Source organism: Citrus clementina, unplaced genomic scaffold (assembly GCF_000493195.1).
Source record: "Citrus clementina cultivar Clemenules unplaced genomic scaffold, Citrus_clementina_v1.0 scaffold_3, whole genome shotgun sequence".
NCBI classification, from domain to species: Eukaryota; Viridiplantae; Streptophyta; class Magnoliopsida; order Sapindales; family Rutaceae; genus Citrus; species Citrus x clementina.
The window spans coordinates 29,760,261-29,774,284 of NW_006262339.1; the positions used below are offsets into that span (position 1 = coordinate 29,760,261).

Below are 14,024 nucleotides of genomic sequence, written 5' to 3' on the forward strand. Positions count from 1 at the left end.
TGAGGAGACAAGTTGAAGAGGAAGGAAATAGGATGCTTGAATTTCTTTTTCCTAAATCTTTCTATTTATATTAAAAATAGTTAAAAAACTAATATTAAAATAAGATATTAGGGTATGATTTCTAGATTTGCGAGTTCATCCAACCTTGAACCAAACTCGGATACTTCCAGGTCAACAAAATTGTATTCGGATACCATATTTATTTTAATCAAATACGGGTTGAACCCAACCCAAATTGTTTGGGTTTGTCTGGGTCTAGGTCAGGTCCAGTTAAATTGCCATCCCTAGCAACAAGAAGACATAAAATCAAGTCAGAATATTTCTCGCATTTATGGCCTCCGTATTGTTGCTGCCAAATCATGTTCGAAACATAAAATGTTAAGTTTAATTCTCTAACACATCTTCTTCGGTGATATTTTCGCCGTATGGCTTCAACTATGCTGTAATTATGTAAAGTGCAAAGTTGTAATCATTAACTAACTTTCAATCTTGCAGTTGGAGCTTATTCTGTTTGCTTTGGGCGTATGGAAGTATAACTGAATATAAGTAGCCATATCTCTTATGTAAATTTTTCCAAAGCACATATGGGTCATTTACAATGAAATATTCTGTTTGATGATTGACGACGAAGAAAGATCATAACCCTGACACATTCATGAGTAGACGTGTTATTGCCATGCTTGATTGTGTTGTCAGGGCCATGGAATCAAGGTGAATGTCTACATCAAGGATCCATGGCAAGTAATTTTCACTAGATATACTAAGGGCTTCAAACTCAAATTTTGCAAGATTTGTCATCTTTATGGGCTTCGAAATCTTTGAATTTATGGCTTTAGAAATATTTAGGCTTTGGTTTTTATTCCTATAATGTTTTAATATGGATTTTATATGGTTCAACCTAAATTCATGTTGGGATTATATGCTTTTTTAAAGCATATTAATTTATTTTCTGATTAATAAAATATTTGAGATATTTTTAATTGCATAAATATATATTGAAAAAGGTCCGTTTAATCATATTATATGTATTTATGTGATCATCATATGGATTCACATAAGACATAAATACAAGTTATCTTATGATTAAATAAATTTAGTTCGCAGTTGATAAATAGAGTTGGGCGCTCTATTTATGTTTAAACTATAGTAAATTTATTGAATGATTTGTCTTAATCATGTATGAATTTACTGATGTAGTTTGACTACATTGAGCTGGATCACATATGAGATTTAATTAACCTTGAAATGATTGTCAGACTTATTAAATCTCATAGGCATTGATTTTACTGTAATCTTAATCTTGAGTTAAATATGATTTCATGATTGTAATTGTTGTTCCATTTGAGTTACCAATGGGTATGACACATACTTGTTGTCAAGATTACCCCGTATCTTAGTGGGAGCAATTATGAGTATTGGAGTTATAGATTGACAATATAGAATTTGTACAACACATCTCTTGATGGGTTTTCGGCACTTGATCATAGAATTCTTTGGCCAGAGTGTGTCAACATATTTAGTATGTTGAAAATGATTATTAGAGAAAACCAGTAAGAATCAAGGAACAAGATGTAATTAAATTGATTGAACAGTTGAGATATCGATTTAATTAATGATGTGGTACAAACGATTGTGCAGTGAAGAAATCAATGTGGCTTGGGTGGAATTATTATTCGAGTATACAATTATGGAGGTCAGTTCCAATCTTTTAGTGGAGTAGATTTGTAATTAAATAATTGGGTTAGTTTAATTACAAGCCTAATTATTGTAGCCACTATTGTATGTTCCAAAATGATCCCCGGGTTAGTTCATTTAATTGATTGCATCATTACTGGATTAATAAGTAAGATAACTAGCTATTTGGGTCAAAAGCCTAAATATATTATTTAGTGGGAGGCTCCATTAATATGCTTAAGTGTAAGGGGCCTTGTGTTATTTTACAAGGTGAGCCCCTATAACACAAGAACAAGTAACGTGACTTTTGTTTTAATTATTTTTTAATTTAAATCAAAAGGGATTTAATAGAATTAAAATAAATAAATAAATATGGAGCCTAGGGTTTCCACTAGATAAAAATATAAAAGGGCTTATTTTCTTTCAAAAGAAAGAGAGCAGCTACTTTATATAGATAAGAGAAAAAGATTTTTTTCTCTATTGTTGAGAGAAAATTTTTTTCGTGCTAGTTACTTTAGTGGTGATAAAGTCGCCCACACGTCAAGTGCAAATCAAACTTGAGTCATAACCTGGAAGATTATTTGGTGGCGGATCGTGATCTAACAAGAATGGTGGTGACAGATCGTGATATGGGAGCCTAAATCACTTCAGCGGAAAAAGCCAAATCGAATTTTCAAGGTACGATTTCTAGATTACAAATTCTTATATATTGTATGAGAGCGATCCTAAAAGTTTTTATAAAAAAATTAAAAAACTGTTTTTCTCCAACAATTCACGCCTCAATCTATACGCTTCGGTCTTGATAATTTATACTTCAATTGTACGCTTCAGTCTTGTATGCTTTGGTCTTTGGTTTTAAGAGGCGGATAGATAAGAGAGGGGAAGGATACAAGTACTAGAAGGATCTCGTGTTGATAATATATTATAACGGTGGAGAATATGGGCATGAAGTATTTGATAATTGATGTAAATAATAAAGATTAGATTAAGAAGCTAAATGACATAAGCTAGACATTATGCTAATCTCATTGAAAGCGAGTACAAATGAAGCTAATCCTTGAACGTGGAGCATGTGATCATGTAAACTACAAGCATCACAAGAAATGGTTTGATTTCATGAGATAGCCATACCGTTATTTACACAACCGAAAGAAGGATTTTTATTTAAAAAGCTAATACATAATTTCACATACAATCATCATACATGACTAATGATTCTGCTACCAAAAAAACAAAGCAACTATTATTGAACAGGAAAAACACTTGAAACTTAATCTTATCCTATGGCTTAATTTCAGTTATTTGTATTTTTCTTCTACGTTCTATGTCTTGGTCTTCGTCTTCTTACCTTATTCTGCTGATCTCTTTCAACCATCTTCACTAACCATCGGGGTCTTCCTATTGACAATACCATGTATCCAATCGACAATCCAATCACCAGTCCAGATGCATACCCCAGCTTCGCCATTTTCCAGTCAAACCAGCTGGCAGTTTCATCTTCCTCATGATCAGTAGAAGCCGAAGGAGGTGCTTTTGGCAGCCCGTCATTGCTACATGTTACTGTCAACGGCTCTCCACACAAATGAATATTCCCAATGTAGGAATTATTATCAAATGTATTAAATTGATTGCCTCGTGGAATGCGTCCCCAAAGCTGGTTATACGAAAGATTTAATGATGCAAGGGCTGTAACAGCTAGTAACTGCTCTGGAATTATTCCATGAAGCTTGTTGAAAGAGAGGTCCAATGATTCAAGTGCTGTCATATTCCCCAAGGACGCCGGAATATTACCTGTCAGGCTATTGTGTGAAAGATTGAGCACTTTGAGTGATTTAAAGTTTCCTAGTACTTCAGGAACCTCTCCATGGAACCGATTGCTTGAAAAATCCATAGCTCTAAATATTATCAAGATCTTGTACAGTAGAACATCCTGTCCTTTCATTGCAACAGTTACAGAATCTAGATAGTAGAAACCACCAATATATTGAAGTCCAAATTTCATTTCGTCCACAATCTTCATTGCTTCCATACTTACAAAGATCGTTCTTGGCAGAGAACCAGTGAATTCATTATGAGAGAGATCAATGATTCGAAGGGCTTGAAAGGGAAACGTACTCTTGGACTTGCATAGTGGACCATAGAATCGATTAGACCTCAAGACCAGAATTTTTAGCTTCGGAAGAGATCCCAACCAACACGGAAATGTGTCACTTATCATGTTTTCCCCCACATTGACAACTTCCAGTATGCGACAATTCGCCAAAGATCTTGGTAATGGCCCTTCCAACTTGTTGCTATTAAGGTCAAGACTCGTTAAATAACGTGCATTTGCAAAATTATCATGGATGTGACCCTCAAGGCTGTTGTTCTTCAAGTCCAGAAAAATCAGCTGAGTGCTAAAGTTTCCAAGACATGAAGGAATTGTTCCGCTCAAATTATTGTGAGATAAGGAAAGATATTGAAGGGAACTCAAACTGCAAATCGACGGAGGGATCGCTCCAGACAATTTGTTGTTCGAAACTGAGAAGACTTGTGTCGAAGGTGGTGGAACCAGAATTGATCCTTGAATTTTGTTGTTCCGCAGATCAAGAGTCTTAATATTCTTCCATGGATGTAGCGCTATATGCGTCAGAAAATTGTTGGAAAGATCAAGATCAATCAAACTCTTCCATCCTTTAGAATCAAGTTTTGAAATTCGACCACGAATTCTACCGTTGGAGAGGTCTAAGCTTGTTAACTTTTCTGAGTTTCTCAAGAAACTGGGGAACTGGTTGATATTGCAATTAGATAAATTCAATTCCTGTAGACTAGGTAAGGAATATTTGATATCCATATTGCTAGCGGAAGTAAATGAGAGTAGGCTGTTGTTTGAAAGATAAAGATATTGAACGCTTTTCAACTTTGAGAACATGTCGAACTTAACAGTGCCACTCAAGTTGTTTGATGAAAGATCGAGATGAGTGAGGTTCGATAGTTGAAAGATGGAATAAGGAATTGCACCATGTATCTCATTTTTTTGCAAACTAACTTCTTGTAGTGAATTAGGGGACTGGAATGGATCAATAGGACCATTAAGCTTGTTCCACGCAAGGTTTATAGACATCAAAGAAGGCAGAGTGAACAGCCAGGATGGTACTCTACCTTGTAGAGAGTTTGAAGAAAAGTCTAAAGTGGCTAAATATGACAGTCCACTTACATGTTGGGGCAGGTGGCCAGTAAGATAATTTGATGCGAACACAATTTCAGTAGCTCTAGTGAGGTTTCCAATTGAAGATGGAATTGACCCGGTGAAATTGCAGCCTCCGATATGCACAATCTCCAAGAACAATAGATTTCCAATTGAATCGGGTATTTTACCTGCGAAATTAGTGGAAGAAAGATGCAACTTCCTAAGAGGACTACTCCAGTTAGAATTTGGGAGATGACCACTGAGTTGATTGTTTCCCTGTAAATTGAGTGCTTGAAGGTTTGGAAGACGAAAAATTTCATCTGGGAAATTTCCTTGTATACTAGCTCTATTGAGATCGAGATCCGTCATTGTTGAAGACAAGTTTATCAGAGAAAAAGGTTTGATCAAAGACAAGTTTGTTGCTTCGAGTTTGAGAAGGCTTAACTTTGTTAGGTTACTCACAAGCAAATCAAAAGTTTTTTCTTCGATTGTCAAGTCATTTTCGGAAAGGTCAAGATGAGTTAGTTTGGACAAGTGGGATATTTCATATGGGACTAGACCACCGAAATAAGAAGAAGAGAGATTAAGATATGTCAATTCCTTTAGCCGTCCAATCACAGGAGAGATTTGAGAACCGCCAAAATCGTTAAAAGCAAGGTTGAGAGATTGGAGATGGGAAAGATGGAAGAGGCTGCTATTGTCATCGATGCTGCCTTCAAGTCTACTGCAACTGCTGTCGAGGCCAATAACGTTTCCAGTCACATTATCACATGTTACACCATCCCATAAGCAGCAGTCGGTACCCTCTGTCCAAGAATTCGTCTGAGGATAAAAAAATTGTCCATTACAATAAGAGTAATACCCAGAACTGAAAAAAGTTTTATTTCTAAATTGAAGCAAAGCTAAACCTTCTTCGGGAGGGCAGAAATGAGTTGTTTTAGGAGATGAGTAATGGAAAGATGATGAACAATCAACTTGAAAGTAACCAAACAAACACAAGAAGTAGAAGAAGAAGAGGGTACAGGAGACTTGATTACAATGCCATACGAACCTCTCCGTCATCATTTCTAAGAATCAATACTCAGAAACTTGACAATTAATGTCTAATTGTTAAGAGGTAGATGATAAATGTTCATACAGAGGAGTTTTTATATGCATTCCGTGGCCGGTATGTTTGGACTTTTGTATTTCATTTCCAGGCATGTTCCAAGTTGGTCAAAGATTAATATATCTGAAATGCGTTAAATTATGAAATGCAGTTAATGGACCCAAAAAAAAAATTCCATGAAATGCATGATCGTCCAAATGGTGTGAATTAAGCAGGCATGCAATGGACAAAAAAGGAAAAAAAAATCAATAAACGGTACCCAGCAATTAATGTTAAAGTAAATATATGTTTTTAAATACGAGAATGTGGAATTTTTTACTAATAGATTTAATTTTGAAATAGCAGAATCAGTGAGTATATACGAGAAATATTGACCCCATGCAGATGAGTTAAATATTCCGCATCCTTTCAGCCGGCCAATTTTCTGCATCCTTTCAGCCGGCTGAAACCCAAAACAAAATATATACGAGAAATATATTTTTTAGGATTTATTGACTGAAATCGAATGGAAGTTGCTGAAACCAAAAACAAAATAATAATTAGTGGAGCACCAGATGGAAGGATTAAATTATTATCCATTAATAGCACACCGTCACATTTTGACTGTTTTTCTGTTTGTTGTCACTATTTGTCGTAAAAATAAATTCCAACAATGTCTAAAATATTACTAAAAAAAGATTGATGTAAAAAATCTTCAAGCGAGAAAAATTGTTTTAATTTAACATTTTTTTTTCTTTTTTCCGAATATAGCATTCTCATTAAAACGAATTGAGTATTCGCGAAAATACTCGCTCATCAATTAACCTGCAAGAACGTCATAAAGCAATTTGCATGAAAAATAATCGTTCAAAAAATCTCTACTCCAAGAAATTCAAATCAGTCTCCTCATTGATTTCTCCTTCTTACGCCTCTGCTTCTCTCTCTCATTTGGATATCTAAGCCACCCTTTTATAGGTTTTTATTTGGGGCCGATTAAATTTTACCTGATGGGCTGTTATGTTAAAATTTTGTAAATTGTTTTACACATTAAAATTAAAATTGAAGGGATGTCATTCAATCCTAGTGCATATGTGCAAGGAGGGCAATGCTCATAGTTTGGAGACTGTTTTGCACATTACAATTGTGAAGGTCCATATTAGCTTAACTTATACATACATTTAACTGAATGAGATAATTGAATTAAGGATTGGAGGACTTCTATTTAAAGATTGAACACTTTGACTGATTTAAAATTCCTAATTAAGCATGTTAGGAATCTCTCCGTGGAAATGATTGCTGGAAAAGTCCATAGCTCTAAATATGATCAAGATCTTGTACATTAGAACATCTCTCCTTTTCATTGCCACCGTCATAGAATCGTCGTAGTAGTATCAGCTATATATTGAACTCCTTATTCCTTTTCCTCCACATTCTCCATTGCTTCCATGCCTACAAATATCTTTCTTGGCAGAAAACCTGTGAGTTCATGATGAATGGTTGTTCGTCATAAATCAATGATTCCAAGGTCTTGAAAGCTTACCGCGCCGGGGAGGGGGGGGTGGGGAACATCTCGAAAGGGAAATATGACTTTGGAATTGCACATGGGATCTACTTGATCAAAACCAGAATTTTCAGTTTAGGAAGCGATACCAACCAGCAGGGAAATGTGCCACATATCATGTTGTTCCTCCCAATGATAACTTCCAGCTCAGTACAATTAGCCAAAGATTTTGGTAATTGCCCTTCTTGCTTATTGCTATTGAGATCAAGACTCGTCAAAGAACTTCTATTTACAAAAGTATCAGGGATGCAATCCTGAACGTTATTTATTCTTCAAGTGCAGAATAATGAGCCGAGTGCTGAAGTCTCTAAGGCATGGTGGAATGGTTCCGCTCAAATTGTTGTCCAAAAAGGATAGATATTCAAGTGAGTCAAGTTGCAAATTGGTGGAGGGATCTGTCCGGACAATTTGTTGTTAGAAACTACGAAGTGCATTAAAGGTTTTTCAACTTTGATAACAGTTCACACTTGACCGTGCCACTCAAGTTATTTTTGGGGCAGGAAAGCTGCTGGTCCAAATCGTCTGTCCCCACCAATACAAATTTAAGTCTTGGCATTGGCGCCTGGTCGCAGCTCTGCACGACAGCACGACCGGATTTGAAAACAATTTGACTCTCTATCTCTAAGTCAAATATTAGAGACTTTGAAGATTGATAATACCCATAGTTGAACACACAAGAGTGTTCATAACCTGTGTTCATAACTTTTGAATCGTTAGAGTTTTCTTTCATATAAATCGATTTGATCCGATTTTGTGTACTTTGTAATGACTTGTTGAGTGCATGCACATTGTTTGAACAAATTCCTGAACAAAACTTAACTTAGCCATTTTTTATTTTTCACTTGCTTAGACATTTGTTGGGAGGAAAATGATGAAACAATGTGCACGAAGATCCTGAGCCTGTTACTCCCCAGCTCTCATCAGCTGCTGGTGGTAAAAAATATGCGGCTGGATTTGATGTTTGCCTTACTCACCTGATTGTCTTCCTAATTACAGCGATTCTATTTTATGGTAACTGAAATCGCCGCTAGGGATCACTCGAGTTTAAATTCTGAAGTGGTAGCGAAGAATTGAAATCCACAGGCACCTTGATTTCTAACGTTCTTTGTTGGGTTGGTCTAATTATCTTTTATGCATTCTTGAAAAATACTTATATATTATGCAAACATTAGGTGGATGAGATTTGTACATGGGTTGTGGATATCTGCATAATCTCTTCAAAGAGATTATGTAGATGAATGTCAACCATTAGATCGTAAACATTTAAAATCTAATGGATACTTTTTAATACTGGTGACAAAGTTCAAATTAATTAAAACCATTCATGAAATCTAACAATGGAAACGTAGGGATGAACTGTCCGTGCGAATGGACTGAAGCTTAGGCCATTGGACGTGATAATGCTAAAGAATAAAACTGTTAAAAAAAATAGGAAAAAGATCATCCACACTTTTAAGGTTTGTTAAAATAGTTATATAGACTCATTTAGTTTTAGAAGTGGTTATACGGACTCCTTTTTTACTATTGTAACCTTTAATTGTAATCAAACATTTTATAACAAATGCAAATAAAATATTAAAATAAATATGATTAATGAAATAACACACACATATATATATAATATCATAAAAATCATTTTTAATTAAGTTATTATTGATATGAAATATTTTATTAATACTTAAATACATTATTCCAAAAATTAACTTTAAAATTTATGCTAATGTAGACATGATTTAAAAAATATATATAAATATTATAAATATAGAATATGAAATTTAGATTTTTTATTGTTATTTTGAATTTCAAGATCCGATTATTTTAATATTATTAATCTTAAAATAGATTAATAAAATATTAAAGCATATTTATATTATTTTATATGTTAGATTATATATTTTAATATTACACAAGTGATTATTATAGAATGTTATTTGAAGTCATTTTTTGGGTTGTTATAATCAAAGGGTATAATTATTAAAAAAGACCCTGTATGACCATTTATAAAAGCAAAGGATCTATGTAACTATTTAAGCAAACTTTGAAGGTGAATTTTTTTCCCTATATATAAGTCCTTTTCAACCAATCTTGCTAACAAAAATAAATTTTTACGTAGCATTCATCAACTCAAGATGAGTATCAGTATAAATAAAGTTTGTCAATAAACTCCCACAAAAAGGAGAGATAAAACTCTCACAAATGTTCTTATAAGAACCGAAATATAATGAAAGAAAAAGGATTTAATTATCTATAATGTTTTTCACAATGAAACACCAAAACAAATAAGTGGAGAATAACATATATATTGTCATTATTAGAAGTAGCCTGTCAAACTTGGAATCTTCATCGAGGGTTGGTGCTTAATAGTGAGGTCAAAAGCAAACTCAAGTGCTACACGCATATGTATTACATTAATCAACAACCTTTTTTTTCCTCTTAAAAGATAGAGAGATGGACAAAACTCAAATTACTATTTTAATCATATGTCTCCTTAGGATTTGAACTTTGGTAGCCAATCAAATAAAATTGTTTGAAAGCCATTTAGTAAAGTCTTTGCTAGCAATTAACAACAATTTCTATATATGCATTTTGATAATATTCATTCTCATGCAACTGCAATTCTCGTGCTGCAGCTGAATTAAATAAATATCAATACTCACACTAATTACTATGTCTTTATTCTTGAAAGATAGATAATAAACGAAGAAACCAAATGTAATGGATTAATTATATGTAAGAAAGGTTTGATTCAAGTAGCATACTACTTTTTCTTAGAAACAAGGAAGAAAAGTAAGTGACCTATACTAGGAGCAAGTTGCTTCTTGAGCATCAAAGACTCTTCATTTACTATTTATTGTATTGTTGGTTATTTATAGAATGAATCAATGCAATCAATACCATAGCAAATAAAAAATTGAATTAGTCTTTTTAGGACTTGCCTCTATCCCTATGTGGCTTACTGTAAACCCTAAAAACTTGTCTAAGCTCACTCCAAACACACTTCTCAGGATTAAGTTTCGTCTGGTAGTTCTTAAGTAGGTCGAGGACTCCTCTAAATCCTAAACTTTCTCATTGAGATCTGTAGATTCAGTGATCATGTCATCTATAAGCACCTCTATATTAAGGGCATAAAGATCTTATTCATTAGCCTCTGGTATGTTATCCCAGTGTTTTTCAACCTAGAAATCATCCTTTATAGCAATACAACCCTAACTAATGATGAAAAAGGTCTTCTTTGTATCTGGTTCGAACAAGGGATATTATCTAGTGCAATAGCTAAAACAATGATCATGCACTAGATAAATCGATTATTATGAAAGTCATTTCAAGGAGGGTTCTCTTATAACCCTAAAAAAGCATCCATGAAACTAAGGAGTCCATGTTTTACCTTTGAATCGATCAGTTGATTCATCTTTGGCAATGAAAACCTATCTTTGGGGCACAACTTGTTGAGATCCATAAAGTCTATGCACAATATCCACTTGCCATTCGCCTTCTTTACCAAGACCATATTAGAAATTCAATTTGGGTAATTCACCTTCTTGATGAAACCAACTAATAGAAGCTTGTTACCTTCAATATACAAGTACCAGAGCAATCTCATGTTGATAATATATTATAACTGTGGAAAAATGGGCAGGACGTATTTGATAATTGATGTAAATAATAAAGATTAGATTAAGTATGAGAGGCTAAATGATATAAGCTAGAAAATATTATTACTAATCTCGGATTGAAAGTGAGTAAAAATGAAGCTAACCCATGAATTATAATGATGGGCAGCCAATTAAATGTTGCCACCATTTAAGTCACAAATGTGTGGCTGTTCTTTCATGTAAATCTTATCCAAATTACTTGCTATTTACTTGACTAACTAAGCGGTGGAGCATGTGATGTAAACCACAAGCATCACAAGAAATGGTTTGATTTGAGTAGATAGCCGTACCGTTATTTACACAACAGAAAGAAGGATTTTTATTTAAAAAGCTAGTACATAATTTCACATACAATCATCATACACGACTAATGATTCAGCTACTGAAAAAACAAAGGACCTATTATTGAACAGCCAAAACACTTGAAACTTAATCTTATCCTATAGCTAAATTTCAGTTATTTGTATTTTTTTTTCTACATTCTATGTCTTGGTCTTCTTACCTTCTTCTGCTGATCTCTTTCAACCATCTTCACTAACCATCGTGGTCTTCCAATTGAAAATACCATGTATCCAATTGACAATCCAATCACCACTCCAGATGCATACCCCAGCTTCGCCATTTTCCAGTCAAACCAGCTTGGAGTTTCATCTTCCTCGTGATCAGTAGAAGCCGAAGGAGGTGCTTTTGGCAGCCCGTCATTGCTACATGTTACTGTCAACGGCTCCCCACACAAATGAATATTCCCAATGTAGGAATCATTATCAAATGTATTAAATTGATTGCCTCGAGGAATGCGTCCCCGAAGCCGATTATATGAAAGATTTAATGATGCAAGGGCTGTAACACCTAATAACTGCTCTGGAATTCTTCCATGAAGCCTGTTGAAAGAGAGGTCCAATGATTCAAGTGCTGTCATATTCCCCAAGGACGCCGGAATATTACCTGTCAGGCCATTCTGTGAAAGGTTGAGCACTTTGAGTGATTTAAAGTTTCCTAGTACTTCAGGAATCTCTCCATTGAACTGATTACTTGAAAAATCCATAGCTCTAAATATGAGCAAGATCTTGCTCAGGTTAACTTCCAGTCCTTTCATTGCAACAGTTACAGTATCTTTATAGTAGAAACCACCAATATATTGAAGTCCAAATTCCGTTTCGTCGACATTATTCATTGCTTCCATACTTACAAAGATCGCTCTTGGCAGAAAACCAGTGAATTCATTACGAGAGAGATCAATGATTCGAAGGGCTTGAAAGGGCAACGTAATATTGGACTTGCATAGTGGACCATAGAATCGATTAGATCTCAAGACCAGAATTTTTAGCTTCGGAAGAGATCCCACCCAACACGGAAATGTGTCACTTATCATGTTGTTCCCCACATTGACAACTTCCAGCATGTTACAATTCGCCAAAGATCTTGGTAATGGCCCTTCCAACTTGTTGCTATTAAGGTCAAGACTCCTTAAAGAACTTGCATTTGCAAATGTATCATGGATGTGACCCTCAAGGCTGTTGTTCTTCAAGTCCAGAATAATCAGCTCAGTGCTAAAGTTTCCAAGACACGAAGGAATCGTTCCACTCAAGTTGTTGTGAGATTAGGAAAGATATTGAAGGGAACTCAAACTGCAAATCGACGGAGGGATCTGTCCGGACAATTTGTTGTTCGAAACTAAGAAGACTTGTGTTGAAGGTGGTGGAACCAGAATTGATCCTTGGATTTTGTTGTTTTGAAGATCAAGAATTTTAATCTCCTGCCATGGATGTAGCTCTACATGTGTCAGAAAGTTGTTGGAAAGATGAAGATCAATCAAATTCTTCCATCCTTCAGAATCATGTTTTGAAATTCGACCATGAATTCTACCATTGGAGAGGTCTAAGCTTGTTAACTTTCCTGAGTTTCTCAAGACACGTGGGAACTGGTTGACATTGCAATTAGATAAATTCAATTCCTGTAGACTAGGTAAGGAATATTTGATATCCATATTGCTAGAGGAAGTAAATGAGAGTAGGCTGTTAACTTTGAGAACATGTCGAACTTGACAGTGCCACTCAAGTTGTTTGATGTAAGATCGAGATAAGTGAGGTTCACTAGTTGAAAGATGGAACTAGGAATTGTGCCATGTATCTCATTTTTTTGCAATCGAACTTCTTGTAGTGAATTAGTCGACTGGAATGGATTAATAGGACCATTGAGCATGTTATTTGAAAGATCTAGAGAAACCAAAGAAGGCAGAGTGAACAACCAGGATGGTACCCTGCCTTGTAGAGAGTTTCCAGAAAGGTCTAAAGTGGTTAAATATGACAGTCCACTTACATGATGGGGCAGGTGGCCAGTAAGATGATTTGATGCGAACACAATTTCAGTAGCTCTAGTGAGGTTTCCAATTGATGTTGGAATTGACCCGGTGAAACTGCAGCCTTCGATATGTACAATCTCCAAGAACAATAGATTTCCAATTGAATCGGGTATTTTACCTGCGAAGTTAGTGGAAGAAAGATACAACTTCCTAAGAGGACTACTCCAGTTAGAATTTGGGAGATAACCAGTGAGTTTACTGTTTCCATATAAATAGAGTGCTTGAAGGTTTGGAAGACGAAAAATTTCATCAGGGAAATTTCCTTGTAAACTAGCTCCACTGAGATCGAGAGCCGTCATTGTTGAAGACAAGTTTAGAAGAGAAAAAGATTTGATCAAAGACATGTTTGTTGTTCCGAGATTGAGAAGGCTTAAATTTGTTAGGTTACTCACAACCAAATCAAAAGTTTTTTGTTCGATTGTCAAGAAGTAATTTAGGGAAATTTCAAGATGAGTTAGTTTGGACAAGTGAGAGATTTCATATGGGACTAGACTACCGAAATAAGAAAAAGAGAGGTT

General features: G+C 34.9%; 1 protein-coding gene across 1 annotated transcript; it reads right to left on the reverse strand.

Moving 5' to 3' along the window:
* Positions 1 to 208: 208 nt before the first annotated feature.
* LOC18048947 (receptor like protein 42) lies at positions 209 to 13,805 on the reverse strand. The gene is made up of 5 exons (XM_024187333.1): positions 13,186 to 13,805; positions 12,850 to 13,135; positions 11,647 to 12,666; positions 3,023 to 5,665; positions 209 to 349 (listed from the first exon to the last, which is right to left on the reverse strand). Exons 1-5 carry the CDS (start codon positions 13,803 to 13,805, stop codon positions 209 to 211), a joined length of 4,710 nt encoding a protein of 1,569 aa, XP_024043101.1.
* Positions 13,806 to 14,024: the final 219 nt, after the last annotated feature.

Excerpts from the sequence above, each read along its gene's own strand:
- LOC18048947 (XM_024187333.1), bottom strand. The coding sequence starts at position 13,805 with ATGACGGCTCTCGATCTCAGTGGAGCTAGTTTACAAGGAAATTTCCCT. Across the intron at positions 12,667-12,849 it reads AAATCCAAGGATCAATTCTG|AACAACAGCCTTGAGGGTCA; the intron begins GTTCCACCACCT and ends CTGGACTTGAAG. Across the intron at positions 350-3,022 it reads AAAGAGATCAGCAGAATAAG|CAACAATACGGAGGCCATAA; the intron begins GTAAGAAGACGA and ends ATGATTTGGCAG.